The sequence below is a fragment of the Cavia porcellus genome, unplaced genomic scaffold (assembly GCF_034190915.1).
Source record: "Cavia porcellus strain 051 isolate PalLab524CR breed Dunkin Hartley unplaced genomic scaffold, mCavPor4.1 scaffold_1, whole genome shotgun sequence".
In the NCBI taxonomy this organism is placed as follows: domain Eukaryota; kingdom Metazoa; phylum Chordata; class Mammalia; order Rodentia; family Caviidae; genus Cavia; species Cavia porcellus.
The window spans coordinates 115,765,206-115,785,853 of record NW_026947484.1 but is presented as its reverse complement, the minus strand read 5'-3'; the positions used below and the strand labels follow the sequence as shown (position 1 = coordinate 115,785,853).

General features: G+C 32.3%; 1 protein-coding gene across 8 annotated transcripts in view; it reads left to right on the top strand.

Annotated features, from left to right (window-relative positions):
- Arhgap29 (Rho GTPase activating protein 29) overlaps positions 1–20,648 on the top strand; it is a 69,002-nt gene that overhangs the window by 29,280 nt on the left and 19,074 nt on the right. For all 8 annotated transcript variants that reach the window (XM_013142968.3, XM_013142969.2, XM_023561223.2 and 5 more), the window contains 9 exons: positions 7,559–7,655; positions 8,037–8,109; positions 10,173–10,221; positions 10,623–10,760; positions 11,567–11,631; positions 11,957–12,067; positions 12,168–12,248; positions 12,431–12,619; positions 13,334–13,471. In XM_013142968.3, coding sequence (XP_012998422.2) covers positions 7,559–7,655; positions 8,037–8,109; positions 10,173–10,221; positions 10,623–10,760; positions 11,567–11,631; positions 11,957–12,067; positions 12,168–12,248; positions 12,431–12,619; positions 13,334–13,471 — 941 coding nt within the window. The remainder of the gene's footprint in view (positions 1–7,558; positions 7,656–8,036; positions 8,110–10,172; positions 10,222–10,622; positions 10,761–11,566; positions 11,632–11,956; positions 12,068–12,167; positions 12,249–12,430; positions 12,620–13,333; positions 13,472–20,648) is intronic.

Below are 20,648 nucleotides of genomic sequence, written 5' to 3'. Positions count from 1 at the left end.
CATTTTGTACCCCAGGCTGGCTGCCTCCTTGCAGCAATCCTCCTGTCTCAGCCTACAGAGTGCTGGGATTACAGGCATGTGCCACCATGTCCGGCCAAAAAATTGAAATCTTTAATTGCCCTTTATTTTGAATGTGGAATTTACCTTGTAATAACTTTAAAAGAAAAGTCCTCAGCTATCCTTCATTCATTCTAGTAATGATTTGTATTTCCTGTGTCTCCTCCTGTTTCCAAGCAGGAAGTTCAGTCTGACAAATTTTTGCAATGTGGTAGGAGAGATACAGGCTATTTTTGAAGCAGATAAAGATATCTTCAGAATTCAGGAATCTACAATGTACCCATTTATGTTTTCGTTTCTTTAGGTAAATTTTATTGTAATATAAAAGGAAAAAACTTTATAGGTCTTCTTATAAACTGGCCTAATTATACCTCCAAGGTTGTAGAAGCTTCATATTTTCTTTCTGTTCTGCAAACTAAATTTTCCATATGCAGCTCATTCATATAATTCAAGATGAAAATAAGAGGGTATTCTACAGTGAAATTTTTTTCTCACCTCAAAATGTTAGCTATCCATTCCTTTCCATGAACTAACAGTTATTACTGTTTTCTTGTTTTTCCAGATGCATATATGCAAGTACATATATTGTCTTTTAACCTGCTTTTTATACAGATGATAGTGTTCTGTGTTTTGCTCATTTGTCTGCACATAAAGGGTTTCCCAATTCTTATGTTGTTATTAATTAGTTATATTTTTCCAAAACTACATGGTAGTCCATAAATACACAATTTATTTAACTAGTTTGTTACTAGTATATGTTTGCATTGTTTTCACTTTTCCCATTATGAATGATGCTTCAATAATTATGCAGATTACATGGCAACTGCTGGATCAGTCACTATATACTTAATTTTTTGATATTGTTATAAGTCCTTTGTTGAGGTTCTGCCCTTCCACAGCAACGCTGAAGAGGCTGATTATCTTCCCCAAAGCACTGGTTACCAGCTTTGTTACCTAGGTGGTCAGTGAAAATTCTTATCTCCATGTAGATTTATTTGATTTGCATTTCTCTTATTTTGAATGCAGTGGAACACCATTAAACTGTTTATTTTAGAGCCATTTATGTATCTTCCTTGTTTGTTTATGTACTTGGAATTAAACCTAGGATCTTTGCACTGAACTACCACATTCCTGGCCCCTTTTTAAAATTTTGACAAAGGTCGTGCTAAATGGCTGTTTCTTACTCTGAGCTCAAACTCACTATTTTTCTACTTTAGCCTCCCAGATTTCTGGGATTACAGGTTGTCAGCACAACCTGACTTGTACATCCTTACGTGAATTGACCCTTTATTTTTCTTTCTCTTGGTGGTTGGTCTCTTCTTAGTATAAAATTAAAGAAATTCTTTTTGCATAAATTAATATTTACTCTTTGATATAAATTGTATATTTTCTTTACCATTTTTTCTTTTCATGTATCTTATTTTTGTATTTCAAGTTATTAGGGTTTTTTTTTTGGCAGGTGGAGGAGGTATGGTTCCTGGGATTTAGGTGTTAGACTTCCCTGCTGTGAGATTATGGAATTTTTTCAGGTTTTTTTTTTTTAAACTAATGTTTCCAGATATCAGTTATCATTTATTAAATTTAAATACTTACACATTATAAATCATACAGGTATATACTTAGTTTATCAATTCATCTTTTCTCAGCTGATTGGAGATGTCACTTTTATAATCTCTGAATTCTTACATATATTACTTACATCTTATATTTCGGAACCATTTTGAAAGCAAAGATGAACTCAGCAGTGAATGAAAGAGAGTGGGTGGGTAATAGAGCAAGAAACAAGTCAAGAAAAACCTGTTGGAAATGTGGGACTGATAACTAAGAAATTTCAACTTGACAGGTGGTTTAGGGATTTATTACCTCAAAGGTATGAAAGTGAATGAAGTTGCATAGAAATAATGTAGAAGAAAGCAAGATGAGACTATAGGCTGAGTGGGGAAAACTATGATACACAGATTTTCTACAGACAAATACAGAACTTGGGAAGGGACTCAAGTTTGTTGAATATCAAGCACTGTACTCTATCCTGTATATTTGTTTTCTCAATTCTTCTTAATAATGTATCACTTTCCATATCAAAAATCAAAGTTAGCTAATGTATCTGGACTAATAAAGAAATACATAGTTGATTTCATGTCTAAAATTCCATAGCTTTATTTCTTCCAGTTATAGTACATTGATTCTAAGAGCAGCATATATTAAAAATGGAAGGAAATGGTTAATATTTGCAGTAATTTTAGTTGACATTATTCAAGATTGATTCCTGTACACCATTAAACTGTTTACATGGGTTATCACATGTAGTATTTACAACTCTTCATATCCTGTCTTCATACCAACTCTCATTTTGCAGATGAAGAGCACAGCAAGAGGTTTGTTCAAGGTTGTCCACATATTAAGTTGTAAAATTGTGGGAAAATAAGAGAAAAGGGCTCCATTTTTAACAAATAGGAAGTTATTGTTGACAGTGTTGTTCAGTAGTATTGTATGAAAATAATAGCTAATAGGTATTGAAAATTTTTTATCCTAGCTAGTAGGTATTGAAGATTGTCCTATCTACATTTAACAGTGGCTTAAGGTACATAATTATTTTTTTAAAGAGAAAAAAACAGTAAAAACATTGTTAATATAATAATATAGTTCATAATATTACAAATTATCTTCAGAGTAATCGTTCAGATTTCAAGACATAGGTATGCAAAGTTGATCAGACAATGTGAGAACAAATCATTCTTTTCAATGAACTAGTAGAAATTAGTATAATTATCTTAGCAATTTTGTATCTGTATATATTTTTTCTTTTCCCTCCTTTCTTTTCTCTTTTTCCCTACCCCAGTTGTTTTTTCCTTTTGAGCAGTTTCTTCCCATTTTACAATATCTGTTGTACATTTTGGATCTTACTATTTCAACTTCTTACAGGAGGGAGATAATACAATGTTTACACGAGTGATTTGTTTCACTTATGACTGTGGTCTCAAGTTGTATCTATTTACCTATAAAACCTTCAAATATATCCTTTATAACTCAGTACTCCATTGTAAAAAAAATACCACATCTTTTTTTATCCATTCCATGATTGATGGGTTCTGTGATTGATGGGCATTTGTGGTGTTTCCAAGATTTAGCTATTGCAAATTGTGCTGCTGTAAGCATGGGTGCATATATAGTGCTGTGGTATGATGTTTTTAATTCTTATGGGAAAATACCCTGAAGGGGACTAGCTGGATTAAATGATCTTCCAGTCAATTTTTTGAGAAAACTCCATACTGATTTCCACAGTGGTGGTGGTTGTCTACACTCCCAACAGTGGAGGAGGGTTCCTTTTTTCCACAACCTTGCTGGCATTTGTTATTGGTTGATTTCTTGATGATAGCCATTCTTTCTGGAGTGAGATGGAATCTTAGTGTTGTTTTAATTTGCATTTTTCAAATGATCATTGATGTTGAACTGTTTTTTTTATATATTTATTTACCATTCATATTTCTTCATCTGAGAAGTATGTATTTATCTCAGATATCTGCTCATTTTTGGACTGGGTCTTTGAATTTAGGAAGTCTGACTTTTTTTTCAATTTTTTATACATTCAGTAGAAGTCTTTTGTGTGAGGGGCAGTTGGCTAAAGTTTTTTCCCACTCTGGGTTTTCAGAGTCCAGTTGTTGATTCTTTTATTTGAAGAACTTCTTGTGCAGTTTGTGTTTGTTCATAAACTAACTCTCTGCCTACTCTGCATCTTAAAGATTTCTGCCTACTTTTTCTTCCATAGATTTAGTGTTTCTGCCTCAATATTTAGAAATTTGACCCATTTTGACTTTGGTGCATGATGTTAGACATGGGTCTAGTTTCAGTCTTTGGCATGTGGAAAGCCAGTTGTTCCAACACCACTTATTAAAGAGTCCTTCTTCCACTGAACATGTTTGGCCTCTTTGGCAATAATAAGATGGCTGAGTGTGTTTGTAGTTGTATCTGCATCTTCTAATTTGTTCCACTGATCCTCTGGTCTTTTTTTTGCCAGGACCATGCTGATTTTATCACTGTAGCTTTGTAGTATAATTTCAAGTCAGGGATTGTGATGCCTCCTGCCTTGCTTTTGTTGCCCAGAATTGCCTTTGCTATTCTAGGTCTCTTCTGTTTCCAAATTAATTTTAGGAATGTATTCTCTAGATCGGTGAGGGATGCTAAAGGTATTTTGATTAGGATTGCATTAAAATAACATTTTTGGGAGTATGGCCATTTTCACAGCGTGGGTTCTTCCTACTCATGAGCAAGGTATATCTTTTATTTTCTGATATCCTTTGCAGTTTCCTTTTCAGAGTACTGTAATTTTCTTTGATCTTTTATATTCTTTGTTAGATTGATTCCTAAGTATTTAATTTTTTTTGGATGCTTTTGTGGAAAGATGTTGTTTCCCTAATTTCTGTCTCAGTGAGTTAGTTGTTTGTGTACAGAATTGCTATTGATTTTCAAGTGTTGGCTTTGTATCCAGCCATGCTACTGAAGTTTTTTATTAAATCTAGAAGTCTTAGGGCTGGAGATTTAGCTCAGCGATAAGCACCTGCCTTGCAAGCAGGGATTCGTGAGTTTGATCCCCGGTACTGATAAAAAGGAAAAAGACCAAAAAAAAAAAAAAAAAAAAAAAAAAATCTAGAAGTCTTTCGGTGGAGTTTTTGGGTCTTCTATTTGGAGTATCATGTCATATGCAAACAATGATAATTTAACGTCTTCCTATCCTTATTTCTTTTATTTCTCTCTCTTTGCTCTGGTTAATGTTTTCATAATTATATTAAATAGAAGTGGTGATATCAGACATCCTTTTCTGGTTTAGAGTGAAAGCTTTCAGTTTTTGTCCATTTAGTATGATGTTAGCTGTTGGTTTGTATCTCTGTTTTATAAATGAGGGAACAGTAGCATAGAGAAGTTCAGTTATGAGATGTAGTGCAGGATTTAGCTAGAAAGACTGGTTTTAGAATTCCTCCTACTAGGAGTCAACAGTCTAAGACTAACTGCCTCCTTTTTGTAAGTAAAGTTTTATTGAAACACCACCATTGTTACTCATTTATGTTAGCACTGATAGCTTCTTCTTCTTTTTTTTTTTTTTTTTTTTTTGTGGTTTTTTCGTTTTTATCGGTACCAGGGATCGAACTCACGACTGCCTGCTTGCAAGGCAGGCACTTATGCCACTGAGCTAAATCCCCAGCCCCGCACCGATAGCTTCTTTCAGCAGAGCTGAGTAGTTGCAACACACCGTAGGGCCTGAAAACCCTAAAATATTTGCTTCCTGAGCCTTTATAGAAAATATTTTCCAGCACCTGATAACTAAACTGAGTAAAACAGTCAAATCTAGGTGAATACAAGATTAACTTGGAAGTGAAGGTAATACAGCTAATGCAGCATGACCCATTTGTATGTTTGGTAGTTAAAAAATAGTAAACTAGATTGGATCATAGCTTGCAGAAGAAATACAGTAAAATAAACATGTTTTCCACATAGGAAAAAACTTGAGTATCTCTGTGTTAATTGAATGGGAGATAGTGAAGGCTGGAGGTAGGGATAATGATAGTATAGCATTCAGGAGAATATATAAGAAAGTGGGAGGAATTATTGAACGGGAGCCAAGCTTTTCTTTGATGCACCAAGTGGTAACAAAAAGGAGAAGGGATATTAGAAATGTAGACAAATTTGGAGGCAAAAGCAATACTAGGAGTTTTCATCAGGTGGCTGCAATCTCAGGTAGATATGAAGACAACAAAGAAAAATAGTTCAAATAGTTACCTTTCCAGTATTTACAATTATTATTTTTAAACTCATAATCATGTTTAATGCAATGAAGTATACTTATAGGAAGAAATATTCTGGAATTTTGGGTAGTGTTATAAAGTTTTTTTTCTTTAAAGTTTTATCTGGTTAAAATTAAATATGATTAAGCTTTACATTTTTGATGGTACTGTTACATAGCATAATTGAAGTACTTTCCAACAAGAATTAAAAACAACTCAATTGAGGTATGGTTGACATACAATAAATTGTTCTTAAATAATATGATTTGATAAATTCTGACATAAACATATTTCAACATCATCATCAAGATGTTTGCCCTTTTATAATTCCTCCCTTTACCTGTGTGTCCCACCATCCCTTTCACAAATTCTGATATGTTTTCATTTTCATTCTGTACAAAATACTATTTTTCTTTGACCCATGAGTTTTTTTAGCAAGATGTTAGTTTCCAAATGTTTGGGAATTTTCCAAAAATCTTTCAGTTACTTATTTTATTTTGCCTGCTTTTGAATACTTTTAAACTCATTGAGAATTGCTTTATGATCCATAATACTAGTAAATATTCATTTGGAAAGAATATATGCTTTGCTGTTACCAAGTAAAATGTTCTATAAATGTCTTGTTAAGGTTGATAATATTATTCAGAGCTTTCCTGTCTTTATTTTCTGTGTTCTTTCTCTTACTAATTGGGTTATTGAAATTTCCGGCTGTCAATGAATTTCAGGCTATCATTCTTTCTTGTTGTAGTTCTATCAATTTTTACTTTTGAGTATTTTGAATCTGAGCTTGTTAGGTACATAAATGTATAGCCTTGTTAAAGCTTCTTGAGGAACTGATTTCTGCATAGGTTAAAAAGTGACATTTTTTTTTTTAAATCTCTGGTAGTTTTTGCTTGGAAATCTACTATACAAGTTTTGTTTTTTATTTTAGTCTTTCAAGAAGAAATACTATAACCTATTTCTCCATCTGGTACAGAACCAAAGTCTAAGAATATTTTTTAAATTATTTACAGTAATTGAATTTTTCTTTTTGCTTGAATTAGAGGTACTTATTAGAGGTTAGTCTCCAAATCTATTAAGGCTTATAAATGTAAAGTGTTGGCTTAATTTCATGGAGTTTATAAGCTTGAGGTTTAATTCATTTCTATTTAGAAGTTCTTGCTTCTAACCCTATTTGCATATTAGAATCAATGGGAAGAGATTTTGAAAAAATATCTGTGCTTTACTACAGAGATATGAAATTTAAATTTTCAGTGATGAGGTCAGCTTTATTTTCAAAAATTCATATCCAAAATTAAAAACAACTAGTATAGCAGAACATAGCTTATGTCTCCATGGGTTTTCTTCCTGTCCTTTATTGGCCAAGATACTAAAAGTGATAAGGGCAGGGAACCAGCATGGGTAATACAAAGAAAGATCAATACCACCTTCAGATTTTATCTTGACAAATTATTTTTGGGCCTTTTAACAAGACTACATCCAGAAGAAAGGAAGATGCCTGTTTTTGAGTTTTGTTTCACAGTTTGCATTAACAAAATGCAGCCTGTCTTTCTATCATTGTTGTAAATAAAAGGCAGCTATATGTCAGTTAACATGGACCTCAAAGCCTAAAAGCCTGTTACAGTTACTAAGACTATAGATAAATGGTGAATTTTAAAAGGTTCAATCATTTTGTATAATCTTTATTTTCTCCATTACTTATCATAACTAACCTTTCACCATAGCTGTGAACTTTACGGAAGTTAATGAAGAAAACAAAAATGAACTATTCCGAGAAGTATCTTCTTCTATTGAAACTTTGGCATTTACCTTTGGGAATATGTAAGTAAAGAAGTGTCATTTAAATAAATGGGCCTAAGATGTCTTATAGTATGTTATATAATCCAGTTATCAGTTTGTATGTGTGTGTCTAGTATATTTTATAAATTTAATAAAATATATAAAGTATTACTTTGTATAACATATTATCACAACTTTGGAAAAGTTGTGATACGTTTTTATTATATTTGCAAGTGTCTTTATGCCAGATATTTAAAGCAACATTTGTTTGCAAGTGATTATGATTTATGTGAACCTACGGGTTTTTTCCGCAGGGTCTTAAAAAGAATTTATTTGATATGATAAATTGAATCTACAGCTTGTAACAAGTGTAATGATTTGTCTTTTTATTTATTTATTTATGTTTTTAACCTCCTCGAATAGCCTTACAAACTTCCTTATGGGAGATGTAGGCAATGATTCATCATTAAGACTGCCTGTTTCTCAGGAAAGTAAGGTAGGCCAAGTTTGTGTGACTGCAAAATTTTTAATATTTTTAATATTTCAGTTTTCCTAACATTAATCTCAGTGTTACTGTTTGATAGTTTTTAAATTGGCAAATTTAATTTTGTGCTGAGAAAAGCAGACCAATTCACTTTAAATATGGTAACATGATTACTTTGTGAAATAATAATTGGTTATGTTTTATATTGTTAAAAGAACATACGTAATAATTGCATAGCATATTATGTAACCAGTTATATATTTTGAGGTCCAAAATTTTTGAAAGGAATTCTTAACCATTTTCCCCTACAGCCATTGCCACAGATTAAACACTGGTGAAACTGATGAAACTTAGAAAAATATACAGAAAATAAAGAGAGTGGGTATTTTCTCACATGTCCTACAGGTTGTGTTTGTTACCTCAGACATTTGTCACATCCCTGTAGGTCTTAATTGTCCTTAGAAGCATCCCAATAAGTATGTCACAACATTAGGATTTCTAATTGGAAGAATAATTGCTTTGGAATAATAGAACATGTGAGGCATGTATGGAGGATACTGCTTTAAGGATTTATAATAGTGCTATTTTCAGGTGACTGCATTTTTTTCTCACTGAATACAAGATACTTAAACAAACTTCATCATGGACATGTCAGATCCAAAAAAGATTTTGGCAGATACTCAGAAATATGTCATGAATTTATATTACGTCAAAATAGTATAAAAACTTTACTCATTTCTTAAAATGGTAAAAAAAAAAAAAATGAATGGCTGCTTTAAAGTATTTGTTAAATGTACTATAATACTGCAAAAAAAAAAAAAAGACTTTCTATAGATATCCTTTGAGAAATGAAGGAGAATGAGGAACACTTAAAATCTTTAAATATTTTACTATTATTCATGATTCTTTCTCAATTTTACCTTTTAAAACTGTTTTTAATACTCTGAACAACTTAAACTTTAGGCGTAAATCATTTTCCTATTCATATGCCTTTATTGTACATAGATGATTCTTAATATTGTACATTACTGGTTCTTAATAAAAAATACTTTCTCTTTTTTTTTTTTTCTTTTGCAGCTTATTTTCCTTTAAGTGGTTTTAATTTGTCCTAAACATTGTAATTGAAAAACTACTGATGATATAATGCTAATTATAAAACTATTTATTTGATTAAAGACCTTAAAAATATCATTTAAAAATAATAGCTACACTTTATTTAATAGTACTTACTTTGTACCCTGTACTTTGCTAAGCCTGAGGTATTTTAATCCTTAAAACAGACTTAGAAATATCCTCCTTTCACAAAAGAACAAACTAAAGTTAAATGGGCTTAAGCACATAGCTTAATATCATACAGTTCATAATAGCTACACTTCACACCTAGGTCTCTTTGATTCCTTTTGTGTTGAATCCTTGCATACTACATATTGCCTAACCAACTCAAATTTAAGATCTGACAAATGTTGTAGGTAGAGTTTTCTAGCACCACATAAGAAGATATTCTATCCAATGATCACATGTGCTTTTCATATTTAAATTAATAATTAAAGTTAAAATTCATTTTGTAGTCATACTGGCCGCTTTTTAAATGCTCAAGTAGTTAACATAAAGCGAGTAACTGCCATATAAGATAGTACATACATAAAGCATTTCTATCGTCACAGAAGTTCATATATTTGCCATCTAATAAACTTGCAAAGACATGTTTGTCGTATAGTAAAGTAGTAAAAGATAGCTGGACAAGATAGATCATTATTACCTTTTAGATAGTAGTCTGTTTTGATTGTGTCTTTAACTGCCCAGTATTTTGGGGATTTGCAGAATTTAAAGTTTTACATTAACTAACACTGCTAATAACAACGAAGTCATTCATTTTGGGATCTTGCGAGCTACAGTGATAAAGAGCCATATAATTCTTGTACAGTGTTTTGGTATTTAAACAAACTTCTCAGGCTCTCTGAGTTTTAAATGCTTGAAATTCTTTAACAGAGTAACAAATTAAGGTGAAAAAACTTTGAAGGAAAGGTTTGGTATCTTCTCTCTAATCTTAAATTTGTTCTCTTCCATGTTGTAAGTCTTTTGAAAACATTTCTGTGGACTCGATGGACTCATCCAATGAAAAAGGTAATACTAGAATACTTAAAAACTTTTGTCATTGTGCAGTTTCTTCCAAAAATGTTATAGATTGTGTAGTCTCTTCTTGTCTACTAATCTACTTTATTCATTTTAAATGCAAAATATAGACAGTTTAAGGCAGAACTCCATTGGAGTAGGTAATGTCATAATGTCGACTGATTCAAGAATTATATAAGGCTTGTAACTATTGAATAATAGATATATATTAAGGTTAAAGTATATTCTAATTGAAACACTTTCATGTTTAAACCTTTTCATTGTGTACGTATCACTTAAATTTTTGAAAACCAGTTTTTATTGAAAAACATCTAAGGACCTCAGTACTTTTTTGTTTCAAATTACTGTGTGATTGTATTTAACATATACTGCACTGACATTTTTATTTTCAGGAAATTTTTCTCCTGTTGAACTAGACAATGTGTTGTTAAAGAACACTGATTCTGTAGAACTGGCTTTGTCATATGCTAAAACATGGTCAAAATATACCAAGAACATAGTGGCGTGGGTTGAAAAAAAGCTTAACTTCGGTAAGTTGTTGTTTGGCACATGTGATTAACTCTGGAGTATAAATACTAAATTGTTTTTGATTCATTTTCTACAGACTGAGTATAATGATTACAAGTTAGTAATTACTTTATTGTAATAAGTCATCTACTTTCTCTTAAAACAGAAAGAGATTTCCTTATACTAGATACAGTTAATGAGTATTTTACTTGAGGTCAACCACTTAGAAGTCATGTTTTATTGCAGGCAGTTAATATAGTAAAAGGACATAAAAGCACCAAAGAATGTATAAGCAGTGGTATGATGAAAGAAACACTTTGATAGTATTATCCTATTGTTTTATAATTTAAAAAATGTTGTCATATCCATTATCTCAGTTAATCCTACAAACCACTGAGAAGAAGGCAAGAAAAGAATTGTTACCTCCATTTTGCAACTGACACAAGTGATTGTCCTAAGGTCATAGGGCAGATTTTCTTAAGATATTGTAGTGTATCTGGAAGAAAATAGAATATACCAATGCTTGTGTTCTTTCTACTGCATCGAATTTCATAGGGAATGCTAATTAGAATCACCTGAATAAATTTACAGAGACAATATAGGCCTAGGTTCCATATCTTTAGAGAGGCAAGGTCTAGGCAACTGTATTTTTAAACATTTTCTAAGTTGATTCAGATGAGCACATATGATTAAGAATGAGTACATTGTATCATAACACATACTAGTTTATACTGTGATCGTCATTTAAATTAAAGAATTACAGATAACTTTAGATTATAAATGGAAAAAATTAGTTAATTTTGCCTTCTCATATTTGTTCAATCTTCAGAATTGGAGTCCACTAGAAATATTGTAAAATTGGCAGAGGCAACTAGAGCAAATATTGGACTACAAGTAAGTGCTCTGTGAATTTCTAGAATTTGATTAAAAAAAGAGAGACCACTCTGATGAGCTCCCAAACAGTGCTTTATAAAATCAGGAACTCTCAGTTAATAGAGCAAAGAATGTCTATTATCTCCTGATCTTTTTTTATTGAAAAAATTATTTAAGTCTAAACGACTGTTCACTATGAGAAATACTAGGAAATTCACATTTCTATGCAAATTATCTAATTTTGCTAACTGGTTTATAATTAACTTTTCAGTATTTTTTCATTTAGTCACATTTATAACTTGTCATTTTTGTATTGTCAAATTTATTTTTCAATTTTGAATTCTAGGAGTTTATGCCACTACAGTCTCTATTTACCAGTGCTCTTCTTAATGACGTAGAGAGCAGTCACCTTTTACAGCAGACAATTGCGGCTCTTCAAGCCAACAAATTTGTGCAGGTAAAAATTAATCTGTATGTATAATACACACATATTTTACAGCAGTACACCATAAACATTTTTTTTTTCTTTCTTTCTTTTAAAAATATACCCTTGACAGCCTCTACTTGGGAGAAAAAATGAAATGGAAAAACAAAGGAAAGAAATAAAAGAACTTTGGAAACAGGAACAAAGTAAAATGGTTAGTATTATAATGGAGCATCATGGACTTATTTGTGGACATTTAAAATTATCTTTCGTGTGCAACTGCCTGCTTTACTGTGTAGTTTTGTAAAATACTGTTCTATCCATCTTCCTGAATATGCTAAAGAAATTCATACTACAGACTTTCATATTTTGTGGTTAATATTCTTTTCTGTGTAGCTTGAAACAGAAACTGCTCTTAAAAAGGCGAAATTGTTATGCATGCAACGTCAAGATGAGTATGAAAAAGCAAAATCTTCCATGTTTCGTGCAGAGGAAGAGCATATGTGTTCCAGTAGTGGATTAGTAAAAAATCTCAACAAGCAACTAGAAAAAAAACGAAGACTGGAAGAGGAGGCTCTTCAGAAAGTAATGTGTTTTGCTACTTGAAAGTTAAGGGTTTGGTCCTCACACTTCCCCCTTGTGTCTGGATTCCCTGACCACTGAGGTTCTGATTCAGTGGGGTGGGGCGGAGCCAGATGCCTTGCATCTCCCAACACATTCCAGGGTTTGTGCTGGAACTGCTACTGCTGGGAAGGAGCCTCAGTTGGAGAACCACTGCCCTCAGCAGCTTCAGAGTTTGGGGTTTTGTTTGTGAAAGAAGCATCTTACAGGAAGCAGTAATTTAATATTTTTACTCAATTATTCGGAAAGTTTACTTTTTGGGCTACTGTGTTATGTGTGTGCTAGCAAGCATGGGCTAAAGCTTTGTATTACCTATGAAACAGTTTACTGAAAAAAATTTTAGGGGATATCAAACATGATCTCACTCTTGCTGGGCGGGTACTTATGCCACTCAGCTAAATCCCCAGCCCTGAATTCTTTAATAAATAGAAAATGCTATTTTAAGTAGAACTGAACATTTATAGACAAATATACTGAGCGTAAATTATACTTGACTGTCCATTAAAGTGCCCTTCAAAAGAGATTTCTGTTTATTATTATTAGAAATGTTCTATTCAAAATGTAGATAATTTCTATTTTCATAGAGGCTTTCCAGTTATTTCAGCTTAGTTACAATAAGTGTTTGTTTTTAAAATGTGAATTCTAATACTCAGTGTTGAATTTTTTTCTGTATTGAAGGTAGAAGAAGCAAATGAACTCTACAAAGTTTGTGTAACAAATGTTGAAGAAAGGCGAAATGATCTAGAAAATACCAAAAGAGAAATTTTAACACAACTTCGTACACTCGTTTTCCAGTGTGATCTAACCCTTAAAGCTGTAAGTAATTTCCTTAGTATTTTGAAAGCAGGAAGAAAAACCATATCCAGGTGTTGTAACACACACCTGTAATTGCTGAGGCAGGAGAATCACCCGAGTTCAAGGCCAGCCTGAGCTACATCAGAGTTCAAAGCCAGTCTGTACTACAAAGTGAGGCCCTGTTTCAAAAACCCAGAAAAAAAAAGAATAAAACAGTAGACTTACTGTCTGTAGAAAGGAAAGGGATACCTGATGAGTAACAACTAATGAGATTTAAATTCTGATAAGATTGTTTGAAAATTAACAGAGTTTTTAGTAGTCACTCATTGTTTGAGTTATGTTTTGACCTGTGTCCCCTACCTGACTTTTAGATTAATGATTTGTATAGGCAGAATTGAAGTATGACAGTTTAAAATTGCTTCTAAGCTGTTGTTTCCCTTGCCTTATTGATACAATTGACTTGACCCCTGGAACTTCTATCAGTGCTGTGAAGTTAACTCTTCAAAATTTGAAAAACTGAAAAATTAAATTGAACTCGATGATTTATTTGAAGACAAAGCATTCTTCCCTCATATGTCATTATCTTTTAAAAACATTTTTCAAAGAATTCAAATATAAAAATTTTGGTGCACACTTCACAAGTTTTAAAACCTCCATAAATTTGTGAAACCTGTACAACAATCAAGATTCAGAACAATTCCTTCACTTGAAAAACATTATTTCATGACCCTCTTTGCAGTCAAACTCTATTTCCCCCACCGCCTAGCAAGTACTGATACATGCTTTAGCTTATTAGTTTGGTATCATATAAAGGAAATCATACAGCATGTTAGCTTTTAAGATGCACTTCTTTTATACAGTGTAATGGCTTTAATATTTTCCAACATTTCACATTTCATTAGTCCAATTTTCTATATTGGTGAATAGAAATCCATTATATGATTCTATCACATTTATCCTTTTCACCATTGGACATTTGTGTTGTTTTCAGTTTATGGTAATGACGAATAGAACTACAATAATTCCAGTTTAAGATAATGATGAATAGAACTACAAGGCTAATAATATTTCATGTTTTAGAAAAAAATACTTCAGAGTAGGATTACTGGTTGGTTCCTCAATGCATGTTTGATTTAAGAAAATTCTAAAATGTTTTCTAGTGCGGCTGTCATCAGCAGTGTATAGGAATTCCAGTTATTCTCCATCCTTGACCTTTGTCACTTATTTTTAAATTTCAGCTGTTCAATAAATGTGTAGTGCTGTCTAGTTGTAGTTTTGTGTTTCTAGAATTGACTAATGAAAATCGATCATTTTTTCAAGGGCTAATTGATAGTCTGTATTTTGGCTGCTATATTTTAATTTTTATTGAGTTTTTTTGTAATAGTTGGGCTTGTGTATATTTTCTCCCATTCCAAAGCTTTTCTTTTTATATTTTTAGCAATATCTTTCAGGGGTCAAAAGGTTTTACTTTCGATGAACTCTAGTTTATTGGTTTAGAGCTAATTTTTCTGTGAGATACTGGTGTTCATTTTTAGCATATAGTGGTTATGTTAAAATTGTATTTAAAAGATTTTGATTTATGGAAAAGTCTGAGTACCAAAACAGAAAAGTCAGTGCCATTGAGAGAAATTATTGCTTACATTTCCTGAGAGAAGGGGAAATGTCTTCCACACAAGGCCACAAAGAAAAATACCAGGTTTAACCACAGAAAGAGAGAGTGTCTAGAGTCTTCATTGAAGTTTTTCAAGAAAAGTAACAGTTTAGGATTGACTAGTTTGAATAATTCTGGTGGACTTTGGGACATAGGGATGGTTTCTAGCTGCTTGTTGCCTGCTCTGAGATGATACAGGAAAGTATAAATAATTAACTTGGTACAAGTTAGATACAGAATTGGCTGGGACTATAGACTTGCAACTAGTTGATATGTATATGAAGATACCCTTGAATATGTCTAGGAATTGACTAGCCTAAAAAGGATAGTCTTTCTAGTTAGCATTTTTTTTTTTTTAAGGTATCAAGCTATGGAAAGTAAAATTGTGTTTCTGAATTCTGCGCTACTTTCTGTTAATTTGTTTATCCTTTTGCCTAAATTTGACTGTCTTGATTTTGTTGCTTTATGCTCACTCATAAAAATCTGGTAACGTGAGTCTTTCAATTTTATCCTTTTTCAGAGTTGTTTAAGCATTTAAAATCCTTCAGTATTCAAAAACAAAGGATCAGCCTGTCCATATTTAGAAAAAAAATCTTGTTAACACTTTAATGGGAATTGTATTAAATCTTAGATCAGACTATGGAGAATTGATTCTATATGTAGAATTTTAACTATATAAAGCTTTTTTTATATGTCTCTATTTAGGTCTTTTTTAAATTAGCATTTTATAGTTCTTAATATAAATCTTTCAAAATTTTTATTAAATTTAAATCTGCATGTGTTTATTTTGAAGGCTATTGTAAATGATCTATATATACAGACACACCAATTGTTTGTGTATAAGTAGATTTAATTTCAAATTCCAGCTTGGTAATATTTAAAAATGGTTAATTTTTATGTCTTGATATGTCTTGCAACCTTACTAAACTTACTGTCTTGTTTTAGGGCTCAAAGACTCAGAGCTTTCTACATAAAGAAATCATGTTACCCCCCAAATCATGACAGTTTCTATATTCCCTTCCACTCTGAATTCCCTTCCTCCCTTTCTCCTTTGCTTTCCTTTCCTTTTCATCTTGTGTTCTATGGGGCTGCCAGCACAACACAATAGGAATGCTGAGAAAAACACCCCTACCTTTTTCTCCATCTTAGAGGGAAGGAATTCAGTCTTTCATCATTAAATATGATAGCTCAATTTTTAAAGATCTCTTTTATGTGGCCAAGGAATTTCATTTTTTCTTAGTTTGCTGTAATTTTTATCATGAGTAACTGGTGGATTTGATCAAATGATTTTCTACATTATTTGATGTATTAATGTAGTTTATCTTTAGCCTGTTAACATAGTGAATTGATATCTGAGTGCTAATCTAACCTTGCATTCCTGCGATAAGCCCCTCTTGATTTTGATGCAGTGTCTCTTTTGTATATTTCTGGGTCCAGTTTACTAGTAGTATTTCTGATGCTGATTATTTGTGTATCGTACTTTTCCTTTCTCTCTTCTTTCATATCATTAGTCTGATGAGAAGTTAATAAATTTTATTGATCTTGAATTTTCTTTTAGTTTTATTGATTTCTGCTTTTTAGTCCTTATTTCTGCTTTGGGGTTTACTTTATATATATATTTTTTAACATTTCTTAAAGGCAGAAGCCTGTGTTGTTTGTTGATACTTTCTTGCTTTTTTGATAGTATTAATTAATGCTTTAAGCATTGCTAACCTGTATCCCACAAATTCTGAATTTTGTTTTCATTTTTAGTTCAAAATAATATAATCTGTGAATCAGACTTATATTTCAATTTCTCTAAATTGCTTATCTACATTTTAATTTGTTTCATATACTGAGTTTTTTAACTATTTCTGTGTATTTTTTAATTAATTACACTAGGAATTGCCGTACACACATAATAATTGACGCTTTGCATTTCATATCCATGGGTTCAGGCAATAGCAGATTGGAAAAACTGCATCTATGTTTAACATGTAAAGTCTTTTATCTGTCATTATTTCCTAAACAACACAGTATAACAACTGTTTGCAAGTATCTGCATTGTATTAGGTATTATAACTCTAGAAATTAATTGGTTGTATGCAAATACTATGCCATTTTAGATAAGGAACTTGTATATCAGCAATTGGGAATCTCAGCTTTGTCCTTGAACTAATCCCAAATAGATTTCAGGGAACACTGTACTTGTTTTTTCACAGTCCACTGAGAACTAGTATCTCATAACTTCAAGTAGAATATAAAAACCATTTAAGTATATTTATCTGCTATGGCCTATGGTTCATACAGGCTTATTATATGTACACTGAAAATCACTAGACCGTCTTAACAATTTTTGCCTTTAAAATATTATGAAGATGAGAAAAAGTAGCTGTTATATTACCCAGACATTTTGCATTTCTGTTAATTTTCCTTTCATTCTTGAAGTTTTATCTTTTGTCTGGTAACATTTTCATTTTGTAAATAGAACTTCCTTTGCCAGTTATTTTATAACCACGTTGTTGGAAACAAACTCTCATCATTGTCCTGCATTTGAAAACACTGTTTTTCATCTTCTTTTCTGAAGTACATTTTCACTGCATATACAATTCTTTCTTTTTTTTTATTTTTATTTTTATTTTTATTTTTATTTTTATTTTTATTTTTATTTTTTTTTATCAGTACCGGGGATCGAAGTCACAACCACGCGCTTGCAAGTGCGCTGAGCTAAATCCCCAGCCCCACATTTACAAATTTTTTTTTTTTTTTTTTCTTTTTATCAGTACTGGGGATTGAACTCACGACTGCCTGCTTGTAAGGCAGGCGCTTATGCTGCTGAGCTAAACCCCCAGCCTGCATATACAATTCTAAATGCAGAATTCAGTTTTTTTTTTATTCTTCTCATATCTTTAAAAATACTGTCCCATTGCCTTCTGGGCTACATAGTGTATCATGAAAAGTCCCTAGTCATTTGAATCGTCACCTTTTGTGATTGGTATTCATTGCTTTTCTTTGGCTACTTTCAAGGTTTCCTTTCTTCTTCGTTTTACTTTTATTATTCTTTGTGTTTACTTTTTAGCAGTTTGGCTGTATGTATCTGAGTAGTGATTTTGTTCTCTCCTTCCCCTCCACTTTAATTTTGGATTCATTGAACCCATAAATTTAAATCATGCAAAATTTAAGGATTTTTTAGCTTTTTAAAAAAAATTTGTAACACTTTCTCCTCTGCCTCTAAATGACTCAAATATTAGACTCTCAAAATGTGAGTGGTCCTTTCTCTCTTTTTTTTTTTCCCACAGTTTTTCTTCTCTTGGTTGTTTATCCAAATAATTCCTTAGTTAGAATGGTTTGATTTAAGATTTTTTTGACTTTATAGTGAGCTTATCAGGGTATTAAATAACATTTTTGACCTACAATGGCTTCATTGAGATGTAGCCCCACGGGAAGTTGAGGAATATCTGTATTGTCCTAGTCTGTCTTCAGATCACTGACTCTCTCCTCTTGACATCTCCATTTTTCTATACAGCTCTTCAATATATTTATTTTTCTGTAATAAAATTTCTTTTTTTTTTCTTGTTTCTTTTAGATTGCTCTCTACTGAGAACTCTGCCTTACTATATTTCAAGATTGCATGCCCTTATTCTTTGACATTGTTGTCATAGCTGCTTTAGGATTATCATCTGATAACCCTGATATCTAAATCATCTAAGTTTTGGTGATTGTTTATTGTCCTTTCTCTTGTAGAGATTTTCCTGGTTCTTTGCATGGCAAATAATTTTGTATGATATCCTACATACTATTACTTTTGTGACTAGTTCCTGCTTATAATCTATATTGAACATTAATTTCTAAAAAAATTTTAGCAGTATTTAATCTAATTAGGTTCACTGGTCAACTCCTGTTGCCTTCCTTCCTGCTCATTGGCTGGGAAGCTGAAGTGTACCTGCCTTTTCTGGTGTTCGCTAAGGAGGCAGAAGCATCAATCCTTAGTAAGTGAAGGAAAGATAAAAAGAAAAATAAAATAGGAATTTCAAACCCTTTGTCTTTGGGACACAATTGACCATAAAGGAGAATTCCCTTCAGAGCTTTAGATACCTGTTCAGCTGCTGCCACCACCACTGCTACTGCCACCGACTTGTGTCTTGGGGATTTGGCTTTGCTTGGTGACTGGGGCAAGAGAGGAAACAAGCACACCAAGGAAGATGATTTCCTCTACTCACTCACATTTCCTGCTCAGTTCCCTTTTGTCCCTTGGACCATAGAGCACTTCTCTTGGGTCCTACTGGGAATTAGGCTACCTTTAAGTAAGAGCTGAGTATAGGCTAGAAAATACAGGAGTTATAGGCAAGGAAACATACCTTCTCTTGTAGTTTATTTCTACAGTCTGATTGCTAGCATTTATTTTTCAGAATCTTGGTATAGTTGATTTGTGTATTTTGTATGGGGTTTCTAAATGAATTTAGCAGGAGACAGGACAAAGGTTTCTCCTTCTGAATCAGAAAAGGCTTTGGGTATTTAAGATTGGTGTCTGACTTATTTGCCAAATTGTGATTAATACATTGTTATTTTACATAATTACAAAACAAAAGAATATAAAATGCTAGAGTTTAAAATTATTTTTAGTAATTTAGGCCAACCATTTACCATTAACAAACCCCATTAAATGGTAATTAAGATTGTTTAAGTTGTTTGTCTACATTAATTCTTTTAATTCTCAGAAAACCTGTCAGATAAATGTAATTATTTTTAGTTTCATTGTACAATGCAGAAACAAAAGTTTAGTGTTTTTTCTTTCAAAATTTGGTCTTTGGACTAATCACCTTGCCATTACTTTGGGAGCCTATAAGGAATGTAGAATCTTGAATTTCAGCCCAGACTTGTATAATCAGAATCTGCATTTGAACAAAACCTTATAGGTGATTCATTTGAATAATAACTTTAAAGTCTCTGGTACAGAGAAATAAATAACTTGATCCGGGCCACACATCATACAAGTTACCTTAAGCAAGTAAGCTCAGTTTACTATTAGCCTGATAATAATCCTGATCCAGCCAGCTACTGAACTTTAACTATATGATATGCAATCTGAGTTTCCTTTATTCATTGGAGTTAGGATACCAATGAGTTGCTAGACTGTGTACACATTTCAAATGCTATTTATGCTGAGTTATCCTGAGGGAAAAGACTCAGAGGCTAACCAGTTCATCCTTCATCTGATATACCAAGAGGGATGAAGAAGAAACATGCCAGTTATCCTTAGGAAAAAGACTTAGAGGTCAATCGGTTCATCTTGTCATCCAATATACCAAGAGAGATGAGGAAGAAACATGCCAGTCTTTGCAATAACATTAAGCTGATCAAAATATGGCATCAATTCCTGTTGTTTCCCTTAAATACATCCCTTATACGCAAGCCAGAGTGACATTTTAAAAAAATGAATCAGATCAAGCTGGGTGTGGTGGTACATGCCTGTAATGCCAACACTCAGAAGGGTGAGGCAGAATGATCATTGCAAATTTGAGGCCAGCCTGGGCTACACAGTGAATTTAAGACTAGCCTGCACTACCT